The sequence below is a fragment of the Mizuhopecten yessoensis genome, unplaced genomic scaffold (assembly GCF_002113885.1).
Source record: "Mizuhopecten yessoensis strain PY_sf001 unplaced genomic scaffold, ASM211388v2 scaffold3023, whole genome shotgun sequence".
Classification (NCBI taxonomy): domain Eukaryota; kingdom Metazoa; phylum Mollusca; class Bivalvia; order Pectinida; family Pectinidae; genus Mizuhopecten; species Mizuhopecten yessoensis.
Window position 1 is genome coordinate 362,853 of NW_018404837.1, and position 14,265 is coordinate 377,117.

Here is a 14,265-nt window from a genome sequence, read left to right on the forward strand (position 1 = left end):
TCTTTCTCAAATTTTAAATGTAGGTTCCCCTTGATCCCTCGTTGTGTATGTTATATTTTGAGACTGATCATAAAAACAAAATGGATTAAAAGAAGAACTAAACAGATCTTTCTCATATTGCAATGATCGATTCTATTTCTTTCACATTAAGTACTGTACTAGTAAATATGTGAAATGACAAACTCACTTTGAAGGTTGGCTTTCATACACATCAGTATTAAGTTTAGATCAAAAGTTACCTCAAGGTGCATTTACTGTTAACATGACTCGATCAAACAGATTAGAGGAAAGAAGAGAAAAGATTGAACTGACAAAGAACTAATGAAGATGGTACAAAGGTGGGCGCCAAGATCCCTCTGGGATCTCTTGTATAAATATATAAAACTGTATACAATTTCTATGCATGGAGACTGGCTAAGGGGCTTGGCCCTGCCCATTAGGATTTGATCCATGAGTCATAACATGAAAACTGTTCAGATCCCCACCCTATATGGCTATAAAATATAAAATTGCTATTTGTAAAGGGAGGAACACATTTATGCTACTAAGGTTGGTCCTTAGATCTGGCATTTCCCCTAGAGACTTAGTTCCTGGATTATAAATGAAAATATATTTGAGACACTCTCTTCATAAGGTAACTGGTAAACATGAAGAGACAACAACCATCCTACCATGATTGCCCACAGGCTTCTACTTGCCCGAAGACTTAGTTATAAGTTGGGTTGTAGGTTGGAAGAGAATTATAAACTTTTGAACTGCTCAGTGGACATAAAGAGATGGACACAATCATGTTACCAGGATTAGTCCAGGGGTCTTGCCCCATACCTCAGGACTTATTTCCAGGTTATACCCAAAATTATAAGGATCGTAACCGAAATAGCTATGGAGTAATGAGTATCCTTGATCCTTGTATTCTGGGAAATAACTAGCAATTAAAGATAAAGTGTGGCTTGCCTGGGAGCTGATATACATGTATACCCTTTGGTTTTTTCGTATTTGTAATGTTTGGTATACATTTTTGTGTGATATTTGGATTTCAAGATCGACGAATAATGCAAATGTATGTGTAAATAAATAATACATGAAATATACATGTCATCAATAGTGATATAGATATATGTATATAGTGTAACATTACAGAGGAGGTAAACAAAATGCATTATAAAAATCACCTGTATCAAATACTGTTCCCTATATAAAATGATAATTAAAATCAGACATGTCCACAATTTTTTATTTTTATTTTTTTTATTCTCCATGGTTCATTAAATAAGCGAATTTTCGCTTTCTGAAACAAAATTCCCAGTTTCTAAGTTTAAAATTCTAAGTTGAATGAATTTCTTACTCTTGTGATGGTTTTTACGTCCCAAAGACAATAAAATAGAAAATAAAACAACACTAATGGATTATGCTTTATCTGCTGTTATTGTTTGGACTCCTCTAGAACTGATAAAGAAAATACCTTGTCCATTTATACATGTATCTAATGATTTGTTGTTAACAATCACCAACAAAAGCCAATTTAAAAGAGCTTTATGTTTTCAAGTGTGACAAAACAAATCCATTTTCAATGATGATATAACAAAACTTCATCCATTGGAACTTTATCCTTTAGTTTTTAACCAGTGACTGTCTCTGCTTCTCTATATAGACACGCCAACAGAGATATCCTAGAACCGCTACTGACCAGTGACCACGTGTCACGAGTAGAGGTCGTCATGAAGGAAACTATTGGTGTACAGGGTGAGTATATGTACCATATCATTACACTAGAAAGGTACAGGGTGAGTATATGTACCATATCATTACACTAGAAAGGTACAGGGTGAGTATATGTACCATATCATTACACTAGAAAGGTACAGGGTGAGTATATGTACCATATCATTACACTAGAAAGGTACAGGGTGAGTATATGTACCATATCATTACACTAGAAAGGTACAGGGTGAGTATATGTACCATATCATTACACTAGAAAGGTACAGGGTGAGTATATGTACCATATCATTACACTAGAAAGGTACAGGGTGAGTATATGTACCATATCATTACACTAGAAAGGTACAGGGTGAGTATATGTACCATATCATTACACTAGAAAGGTACAGGGTGAGTATATGTACCATATCATTACACTAGAAAGGTACAGGGTGAGTATATGTACCATATCATTACACTAGAAAGGTACAGGGTGAGTATATGTACCATATCATTACACTAGAAAGGTACAGGGTGAGTATATGTACCATATCATTACACTAGAAAGGTACAGGGTGAGTATATGTACCATATCATTACACTAGAAAGGTACAGGGTGAGTATATGTACCATATCATTACACTAGAAAGGTACAGGGTGAGTATATGTACCATATCATTACACTAGAAAGGTACAGGGTGAGTATATGTACCATATCATTACACTAGAAAGGTACAGGGTGAGTATATGTACCATATCATTACACTAGAAAGGTACAGGGTGAGTATATGTACCATATCATTACACTAGAAAGGTACAGGGTGAGTATATGTACCATATCATTACACTAGAAAGGTACAGGGTGAGTATATGTACCATATCATTACACTAGAAAGGTACAGGGTGAGTATATGTACCATATCATTACACTAGAAAGGTACAGGGTGAGTATATGTACCATATCATTACACTAGAAAGGTACAGGGTGAGTATATGTACCATATCATTACACTAGAAAGGTACAGGGTGAGTATATGTACCATATCATTACACTAGAAAGGTACAGGGTGAGTATATGTACCATATCATTACACTAGAAAGGTACAGGGTGAGTATATGTACCATATCATTACACTAGAAAGGTACAGGGTGAGTATATGTACCATATCATTACACTAGAAAGGTACAGGGTGAGTATATGTACCATATCATTACACTAGAAAGGTACAGGGTGAGTATATGTACCATATCATTACACTAGAAAGGTACAGGGTGAGTATATGTACCATATCATTACACTAGAAAGGTACAGGGTGAGTATATGTACCATATCATTACACTAGAAAGGTACAGGGTGAGTATATGTACCATATCATTACACTAGAAAGGTACAGGGTGAGTATATGTACCATATCATTACACTAGAAAGGTACAGGGTGAGTATATGTACCATATCATTACACTAGAAAGGTACAGGGTGAGTATATGTACCATATCATTACACTAGAAAGGTACAGGGTGAGTATATGTACCATATCATTACACTAGAAAGGTACAGGGTGAGTATATGTACCATATCATTACACTAGAAAGGTACAGGGTGAGTATATGTACCATATCATTACACTAGAAAGGTACAGGGTGAGTATATGTACCATATCATTACACTAGAAAGGTACAGGGTGAGTATATGTACCATATCATTACACTAGAAAGGTACAGGGTGAGTATATGTACCATATCATTACACTAGAAAGGTACAGGGTGAGTATATGTACCATATCATTACACTAGAAAGGTACAGGGTGAGTATATGTACCATATCATTACACTAGAAAGGTACAGGGTGAGTATATGTACCATATCATTACACTAGAAAGGTACAGGGTGAGTATATGTACCATATCATTACACTAGAAAGGTACAGGGTGAGTATATGTACCATATCATTACACTAGAAAGGTACAGGGTGAGTATATGTACCATATCATTACACTAGAAAGGTACAGGGTGAGTATATGTACCATATCATTACACTAGAAAGGTACAGGGTGAGTATATGTACCATATCATTACACTAGAAAGGTACAGGGTGAGTATATGTACCATATCATTACACTAGAAAGGTACAGGGTGAGTATATGTACCATATCATTACACTAGAAAGGTACAGGGTGAGTATATGTACCATATCATTACACTAGAAAGGTACAGGGTGAGTATATGTACCATATCATTACACTAGAAAGGTACAGGGTGAGTATATGTACCATATCATTACACTAGAAAGGTACAGGGTGAGTATATGTACCATATCATTACACTAGAAAGGTACAGGGTGAGTATATGTACCATATCATTACACTAGAAAGGTACAGGGTGAGTATATGTACCATATCATTACACTAGAAAGGTACAGGGTGAGTATATGTACCATATCATTACACTAGAAAGGTACAGGGTGAGTATATGTACCATATCATTACACTAGAAAGGTACAGGGTGAGTATATGTACCATATCATTACACTAGAAAGGTACAGGGTGAGTATATGTACCATATCATTACACTAGAAAGGTACAGGGTGAGTATATGTACCATATCATTACACTAGAAAGGTACAGGGTGAGTATATGTACCATATCATTACACTAGAAAGGTACAGGGTGAGTATATGTACCATATCATTACACTAGAAAGGTACAGGGTGAGTATATGTACCATATCATTACACTAGAAAGGTACAGGGTGAGTATATGTACCATATCATTACACTAGAAAGGTACAGGGTGAGTATATGTACCATATCATTACACTAGAAAGGTACAGGGTGAGTATATGTACCATATCATTACACTAGAAAGGTACAGGGTGAGTATATGTACCATATCATTACACTAGAAAGGTACAGGGTGAGTATATGTACCATATCATTACACTAGAAAGGTACAGGGTGAGTATATGTACCATATCATTACACTAGAAAGGTACAGGGTGAGTATATGTACCATATCATTACACTAGAAAGGTACAGGGTGAGTATATGTACCATATCATTACACTAGAAAGGTACAGGGTGAGTATATGTACCATATCATTACACTAGAAAGGTACAGGGTGAGTATATGTACCATATCATTACACTAGAAAGGTACAGGATGAGTATATGTACCATATCATTACACTAGAAAGGTACAGGGTGAGTATATGTACCATATCATTAAACCAGAAAGGTACAGGGTGAGTATATGTACCAAATCATTACACTAGAAAGGTACACTGTTTGTTACTGTTTTATTTTTAAAGAATATTTTCATCATGTATATATAAGAGAGTGATTATAACTTTTAACAATGCTTCTTTGAAACTTGCAAAACGTTCAGGGTATGTACACAATTTTAGACTAGATACTACGGGCCCGATTAATCGCACTGTATCAAAATAGCCGGGCATGGATCTTGCCAACAGCCCTTTCCCTCTGAACATGCGTATTGGTGATATTTTCTTTGTGATTTTCTAGTCACCCCAGTGACAGATAAATTGCGTATACTTGCATTGTTTGATAAGTAATTGGTGTAATTCACGAGTTATTTGCGGAAACGCATGATGAGCTCTTGGGACATCACAGCTTGCACGCTTGCATTGTGAATAAATACGGTATGACTTTGAAGATAATCACTTTAAACTATTTATACTACAAAATTGTTTTTCCTATTTTTACCGATGAAAAGGTATGTATGAGGGGAGAGGTTTACCTTTCTTTCTGGGTTTGTTGAGTGTATGTATGTATGTATGTGTACTAGAGGCGCTACTTTGTTTATGCTGGCGTATTTGCCTGCTTGCAAATCGATCTGATGCTGACTTCAGAGTGCTACCTGACTGATAACAATGACGAATGCTCACGGCGCAGCATCCCACGTACCCGGTCACATTATACTGACAACGGGTGAACCATTTGATGCCTTTAACCTAAATACTGAACGTTAAGCAAGGAATAATAACTAACTTATTGAGGAGTTTGGTATATCCCACTTTGACGAACATTCAACACTAAAGCCAAATATAGAGAGAGAATATAAAGATACATAAAATTGCGATCGGTGATTTCAGTCGGTCGCTATTGTGGGCACCATAACATCCCCAATGAACCAGGGGGTTCCCACATTATTTGCCTTTTACAACAAGCAGTGGGTAACAGCATGTATATTCTTTTGTCAGTCCCCGACCTGCAGTAGTACTTTTCATTACACTATAGTGGTACAAGGTAACACATGTAACCCAGCATTGCAACGAGACGCGTTGATATTGACTTATAAATGATTGATAATAATGGATAAATCAGATGAAAATAAAAAGAAGGGACTTTGATAAATTTGATAAATATTTAATTAGAAGAACAAGTTCAATGCATGTACATTGTAGTTATGTGTGAAAACGTGCATTGTTGGCAAAATGAGTAAATTCCGAGTAGAAATGTTGAAAGTCTGGCACAAACAGTGAAATTGGTAACACAGATAAAAGGTTAAATGAAAATCGATTGTTTATGACGCAGCATCAGTCGGCTGTTATCCTGTTAAAACAGATGAAGAAGCATATTTTGACTGACCGTCCTTCTCTGTAATGGGTATTTGTGAATATAGTCGAGCTTAACTTGGTTCCAAGCAGAACTGGCTGGATTATAAGACGTCTTGGTTATTAAGGGGCAATAATTCAAAGTAAAAAGCCGATATGTCACATCGAACGCTATTTAGAAAGTAAGACAAGCGGATAAGTTGTGGTTAGAATAGACTGTACATTTAACTTCAATAAATACCGGATAAGTTATCTATCATTTATGTTTTTTATTATTTTTTTCTTCCAGGAAGAATTGACTTTTACGATCAATATGGAATAGTTAGAGATGTGATGCAAAACCACTTGACAGAGTTACTGGCCCTTGTTGCCATGGAGCTACCAGACGAGATCACCAATACTGAGCAAGTTGATAAGAGTAGGCTACGAGTATTGTCACAGATAAAATCTGTCAACAAAAACAGCGTTTTGATTGGTCAGTATGCTGACTACGTCATGCAGGCACAGTCAGAAAAAGAAAATGTGACAATGTCGAAATTTACACCTACCTTTGGCGCTGCTCGTGTTGAAGTGAGGAATCGACGTTGGAGTGGTGTTCCCTTTATTTTAGTTTCAGGAAAACATCTAGATGAACGCTCAAGTTTTATTCGTGTTGTTTTCAAAGAAAACGATTTTTGTATATCCGGCTGCCGACATCACAATGGAAGCCATTGGAAAGGACAAAAACAGATTATTTTCCAAATTGGCCATGGTAACTTACCATCAGCTGGTATTATGGTTTCAAAGGACCTTTTAAACCCTGCATTGCCCTCATCCCTGAAGGACTTACCAGTGACGGCGGACGATATCGCCATGTATGGCCAGAGTTTGAATGATCTGACCTTCCTCGTTCCCAAAGACAACCAGCCGGCTTATGTGACTGTTGTCGACGACATGTTTTTAGGGAGACGTGAGAGTTTTGTTGCAAAAGAGCGTCTTCTGAGTCTGTGGCGCCTCTGGTCACCGGTGCTGAATGACCTTCAGGGCATCGCTCCACGTTTGTATCAACGTGAAGAGGACCGGTCACTTAACTTCAAACTAACCTCCAATGGTCTTCAGTATATGTTCACTGATAAATTCAATGCAATTTTAGAAAGTACATATGGCCAGCAATTCTCGTCTCTACCCGCCAGCTATCTCGATCAGCAACTAGTAATAAAGCCAACAGAGGATATTCTCATCCATGCAGCTGCTGAATATATACTTAATGCTATCAATGAACGCTTAAAGGTTAAGGACGATATCAACATTGCATTTTCGGGTGGAAATTCTCCCACAAAGTTATTTCAAATTTTAGTAGACAAATATCAGCAGATTCCATGGGAATTTATTCACATTTGGCAGGTAGACGAAAGATGCGTCTCCCGTCAACTAGATGGATCAAATTTCAAATTATTGCATGATCATCTGATTCGGAACATTCGTGTACCTTATATGAATGTGCACCCTATGACTGTAGAGGTAGCGGACCGTGTGTGTAGTCCTGGTGATAGAGGCAATGCCATATACGAAGAAGAAATCCGACATCACATTCCTGATCTTCAGTTCGACTTAATCCTTCTCGGAGTAGGTTCTGATGGACATACTGCTTCACTCTTTCCAGGCAAGTCTCATGAAGGGTCATCACTTGTTGCTATGGATACAGTAAAAGCTAGAATGACTTTGACCTTACCTCTATTAAATAAAGGGAAACAAATACTAGTTTTAGTAACAGGAAGTAAGAAACATGATATTTTAATGACACTTCCTGATGATAAGAAGACGGCCACAGACTATCCGATACTAGGAGTGAAGCCTGTGGTGGGAAATGTCACCTGGTTTGTAGACTATGATGCATGGTTTGGAACTAGGTAAAATAATGTCTGTTGTCGGTCTGGCATCACTTGTTTGCTTTCGATTTCTTTATTTCTGAGTAATTGGAAAGGCTGTGGTAATGCTATTTGACCAGAAGCATGCTTGGATGAATGACATTTTACACTTTCTATGTCACAAGGACCAAATTCGTCGAAACTGTCCAAAACATTCCATAGCATGAAGCCTAGGGGGATAATATTGGCCAGTTGCAAGATGGGATGAAAATAAATTCAGTTCATTCAAAATCTAATAAATGTAAATGCCCTTTTCTGGTTTTCAAGGTCACGTGGATAAAATTTGTTTCCGGATTCAGATGAATACTTTAGCCTGTAGTTTGCTAGGACAACAGACCATCAAGTTTGCTGAAATAAACGACCTTCACCTACGATTTAAGTCAAAGTGGTTAAAAGTGTGGAAACCATTTGAATGACTTCTTCTGAATACCCAACATACCTTGGGTCATGGTATTAAGCCTGTGGCATGCTAGGATGAAGAGTCATCAAGATTGCCTATATGAATGCCCTGGAGTCACTTTCAACTTAGCATTGGGGTCACATGTTTAAATCATTTTGATGACTTCTTGTGCAAAACAAATAAGCATTGGGTCATTATTTTTCGCCTGTGGTATGCTAGGATGGAGGATCATCAATCTTGTTAAAAATACCTTGAGCTACTTTCAACTTAACAAGGGTAAAATGTGTTTAAAACCTTTGAATGACTTCTTGTGTAAATCCGAAAGGCCCTGGGTGATGCTATTCGTCAAAATGCATGATAGTTGGAATTATATCATTGCCATTTGTTCATATTTAGTTTTCCTCTGTTTTCACATCTTTCTATGTAAAATTGTTCTTCTAAATCTTCAAGCCACATGACTTGATAATATTGTGACAGAATGGTGTTTCGTCTCTTAAAATGCATATAGATCTCTATGTAAAGCTGGCGAACGTTTCTCCAGTTGGAATAACAGAAAACAGATTCATTCAGTACAACTTACTTAGCGATTTACTTGTGAAAATGTCATATCACTGATTGACAAAAGCACATGTTACAGTGGGTAGCCATATTGTAAGTAAATGGCAGGAATTGGAGCTCGTCAATTGGACGTTAGCTTTGTCCTTTTCTTAGGAAATACTTCCTATTATGAATTTAGATAGGGAATTAGAATGCTTCGTTCTTAGTGAAGGTATATGAGTTATCAGAGTAATGTCAATGCTTTTCTGGGAGTTTATTACGATTAATTAGAGTTAATATTATCTTAAGATTAATATCACACAATTATAAAGACCATACTATTTTGGACAAGTTCGAATTTCAGGGTTGTTGGGTCAAGGTCACTGTCACAATTTTTAGGAAATTTATTGTCAGCCCTCTAGCGGCTTCATTCCTGGAGGGATTTTGATCAAATTTCACACAATTACAAAAGACCATACTATCTCGGACACGTTTGAGTTTCAGGGTTGTAAAGTTGAGGTCAAGGCCAACGTTTCTTTTAACACAAAATCCTGGACAAGTTGAAGCCAGTGATGGACTGATGGTCGATGTATAATAATAGAACATCGATCGATATGTCCTGTTCGATTCCGATTAACGATAACAAATTCCATAATCGATATAATCGGTTCATTACTGAATTTTAAGTGTCAAATGTGTATGTAATATGCAGTATACATGGAAACTCATTTATTCTGATTTCTTTTTACAAAATGATTGATGGCAATGTAGAATAGAAAAAATTACATTAAAATCAGTTACAAGATAGTTGTATACTTTTCATTTCCCCAAAGTAACACCAAAGGGCACCATTTTTATAAATCATTACAGTGTTATAGCTAGCGGGGGCCGGTAGGGGACATGTATTGCTTTAGCAATACTCAGTATGCTTGTTGAATTTATTTGTGTTTTATGTTCTGTAGTCTAATTGTGGTATATGCATCTCAATGACTATCTGTGTAAACTATAGGAATTTTAGGGACGTTTCGAGAGATGCCAGAAATAGTATTCCAAATGTTTATGAAAGGGTTAGGCGTTATGTAGAACTTGTCAGTGATTATAAGTAAATTGTATAGCTTGCATGTACCTTTTCTACATGGAGAGGTAAATAGGTTTTCTACCATTTAGATTTCACTACATTAATATGGATGTGAATATTTGATAGAGTGGTCTGATGTACTTTTGTCATTTGTATGAGATTATTGTTTGAGCATGTGAGATTGGTGTATGCATTAGAGGCGAGCTATAATCTTACAGTGTTCAACACATTGTTCATTTGTGTACTTCATGTATTTTATTTGCCCTTTAAATAAATGGTCAAGTTTGAATCGCTATTTCTGTTATTTTAGTTTCCTCTTAGTTGAATCAATAGATTCTAACCCAGGTGCTTGGCTGGTGCAATTAAGTCGTCGGTATCTGGGTATCACCCATCAATTCTGTTATGGTACCCACACTTCCACAGCTTATTTTCAAGCTGAGTTTAGACACAGGGTCTTTACCACTTGACCGTCACAGTATCGTACAAAATGCACACGCCAACGAAAACGGCTCTTCAGGTATATTTTGTTGTTATTTGCCTTGAGCTGACCGTGTTGTAATCGGACCAGGCGCAAAATACCCACAAAAACAGTGATGTAAGGGACCTCCCAGACGGTTTATGGTTCAGGAATGTTCCTTGGAAAAATGCTTGTGTATCATACACGTTAGTCATGTATTGTGATTGGTGTGTTTAAATATTCTTCAATGCCTCGTGCTTAACTTCAAAAACATTTCCCTCACGTTCAGACTTCCCTGGCTTCATCACACAGAAGTAAAAGATTCTCTTACTCTAACATAAAAACACGGCTACATGACGTCAGGTAGATACAAATGCATAAGCCTAAAATCTCAAAAACCTCCTTAACTTCCCCTAAATAGCAATGGACGTATCCTTTTGTAAGCCCTATACTCAATGGCGTCGTTAAAATACGCCGACGGTTTGATAAAAACAAACTTTAATATAGGCCTTAAACCTCGATGACGTCAATGTTTTCACCTATTATTCCAAACAAATAGCACGGGGATACTTGTTTTATTTATAAACAAAGGAATAACTTCCCGTTTGAAGACTAAAAAATAAACACTGAAAATTGTTTTTCTTTATAAAAGAATCATCCATGGCGAAAGGATGGGGAGACCAGTTGTCGGGATTGCCTTTGCAGACATGATGATATTGTTGCGTATGCGCGAAAAAAACAGCGGGTTTTCGATGGCAACGCCACATCGTATCTATAGTCTTACCAACACGTATTGACTGCTTTTATATTGACTACTACATGTAGTAACCAGGCTTAAACTGTATTATTTTTTAAGTATGTGTATTAGTTATCCGAAAGTACTCATTTTGAGTCCCACAACATGTATTGTTTCAGTTTTAATAATTTGGAAAATATGATATTCAAATAGTTTACAAGTTTTGTCTGGCCTAAGAGCTAATGAGACGGAACGGATGGTAGCATTTGTTTAAAACATAAACAACACATTGCGGTCTATTTTGACCACCCGGATTGCATACATGTACCATTAGAGACTAGCCGTTTTTGAAAATGACTAACACGTTTTATATACAACAGTAGTAGACGAACGATGTATGAAACTTTGAGCCTCGACGCTGCGTAAAACCCCCAGACCCAGAACAGTAGAATATTGATCAGGTTTTTTTTTCTGTGAATTGTTTTATGGAAGTTCAACAACCAAAACACGATATTGACAAGCTGCTTCCGGCATAAAACAGTCATAGAATTCCGTAATTATAGCATTATTAAATATCGATATGATGAGAGGTGTTGAGATATAATTTGATGACAGGGAGTGGTGGTGAGTGCAAGATGTACGCACGTGATATTGACATGCTAAAAGCTATTGCACCATGTTTACTAAACCTATTCTTTTCAGCTTTTGTATCTTTCACTCTTACAACTACAGTCCTGTATTTGCTATGGAGATCTAACACCACCTAACGACCATGTCATACTGAATTTTTTATAGTCGTATGCATCCTCCCAACGACCGTGCAGTGCCGTAAATGTTATACAGACCCACCCTTTCTTATAACGAATATATTGTATTGAAACCGACCGTGTTTAACTGTATTTGTCATTACAACTTTTAAAGCACTTATACACATTTTACCGTATTTGTTTTTCGCTAACGTACTTTATGTTGACTTTCCATCTATCGGTCGTGTGATACCATTGTTTTTATGCAAGTACTTGGCTGTCATGAATGTTTCAACTGGTACCTGATTTTAGAGAACAGCTATATTGTTTGCCACCACGCATTGGCATGACTGCAGTGTTGGATTAGAATTAATTTTCTTCAGTGTGATTTGGGTGAGCCGTTCAAGAAGGTTGTTGAAAAGCATCTTAAGACATTCCGTCGAGGAAGTCTTGGCGGTTTCATAGCATGACCTATTTTCAAATTGCGATGTTAAACTGTCATTCTTAACAGCGGCTGTAACTTAGTCTCCCGAACTACTCCAGCTATCTCAAGAGTGGTTCAGGTACCAGAATAAATTCCGGTTACAAGATTACGTCAATAGTATCACCAGAGATACGAAGTAAAGAAACACTATTTTAAACTTCAGTTCGTCAATGTAGGAACTTAAAGCAAGAAAAAAGTATACTACACCTTTTGACCATTTCACTTATTCAGGCCTCTCCATCAGTGATACTGAAGTTCAAAAGAGTTAAAAACTCATGACCAAAGAGCAGCAGGGAGAGGTCTCTACAAAACCCGTTATATATTACAGTTTTACAACATATGGTTTCAGCAGTATTTCATGTAGACAAAGTCAGAACCATTCCAACGAATAGATAATGATCAATCTAAGGGACTAATACGGAGATGGAAAGGTTGCAAATCACATTCTCACAAACTATGAAGGATGTTGGTCCGATGTATTGCATGGTTTAGCCATTTAAAAATGTCTCGGTAAGTTGGAGGTCACAACACCAATCTCAGATGTGGAATGAACACCACTGCCCATGTCCACTTAGAATTCGGCGGTTGTTTTCAAAATACAAATAAAGAGCATTAAAGTGTCCACCAACCTCATGTAAGTAAAGATTTGTTTTATGTTTGACATCCTTACAACAGCCGGGGTCATATGAAGACGGGTGCCTCGGACACACCGCCGAAAAATAGAGTAGGTGTATGAGAAAAGAATAATAAACATATATCGCAGGCACTGGAATTGGTGCTGCAAATCAGTCTGGATTCTTTAATGTCACCTAAGCATAATATACAGAAGAAAACCCCCGATATTGCAGAGGGACCCACATCCACATTGAGCGCTTCTCTCGATAATATGCAATGGGCTACTGCAGGCCTTTGTTTGAACCAGTAAGGGATATTTAGTTAAAGAAGTCCATATAAGAACTGGGTTGGTAAACCGTTATGCATGTAAAACCAGAAAAATATAATCGATTTTTCCGTGTTCTATATGATGATTACGAAAAGCAGGCGTAGATTATAATAGTGATCAGACACGTGTGTGTCATCGGGAAAAACAGCCGGAAATCGTCACCGTAGTTCTAATTAGTAACCAAAACTCTTCACCGTCCGTAATTAGTACCATTTGAGTGGTGAGGTGTGGTTTTGATTCAGTCCGGGTGTAAATATGTATCAGACTGACCACAGCATGTCGGCTAATGACACGGACCGAAGACGGACAAGTTTGATTTGACCAGAGACAACGAAGCCAATAACAGAGGTCAGTTGAGCAGTGTAGGAAGCCATGGCTATTCTAGGAGACCAATGTCGTACTTGTAACTGTTATTGTATTTCTCTTTCAATGACGATGCCGATAAATCCCCTGATTCCATGCTTACTGAAACTGTCTACACATTTCTGATCGAGGAAGAAGAAACACACTATCTCGGGTTATTGGTCAGGAATACTTTTGTTTACTGCAGTTAGACAATGCAATTAACAAATAAACAACAAAACTGGAATATTATTACGGTTTTGATGCAAAGAAAACACTGAAGACATTTATAGCATGTGTAGCATAAACAAGCTGACGGCGCCATACAATGCTACACACATTTTTCAATATTGGTTTGTTTG

The 14,265-nt window shown here is 37.2% G+C and overlaps 1 protein-coding gene across 2 annotated transcripts in view; it reads left to right on the forward strand.

Annotated features, from left to right (window-relative positions):
* The window catches only part of LOC110446859 (GDH/6PGL endoplasmic bifunctional protein-like), a 14,900-nt gene extending 4,416 nt beyond the window's left edge, over positions 1-10,484 (forward strand). For both annotated transcript variants that reach the window (XM_021492190.1, XM_021492191.1), the window contains exons 3-4: positions 1,652-1,743; positions 6,563-10,484. In XM_021492190.1, coding sequence (XP_021347865.1) covers positions 1,652-1,743; positions 6,563-8,166 — 1,696 coding nt within the window. In that variant the 3' untranslated portion in view covers positions 8,167-10,484. The remainder of the gene's footprint in view (positions 1-1,651; positions 1,744-6,562) is intronic.
* The last annotated feature ends 3,781 nt before the right edge of the window (positions 10,485-14,265 follow it).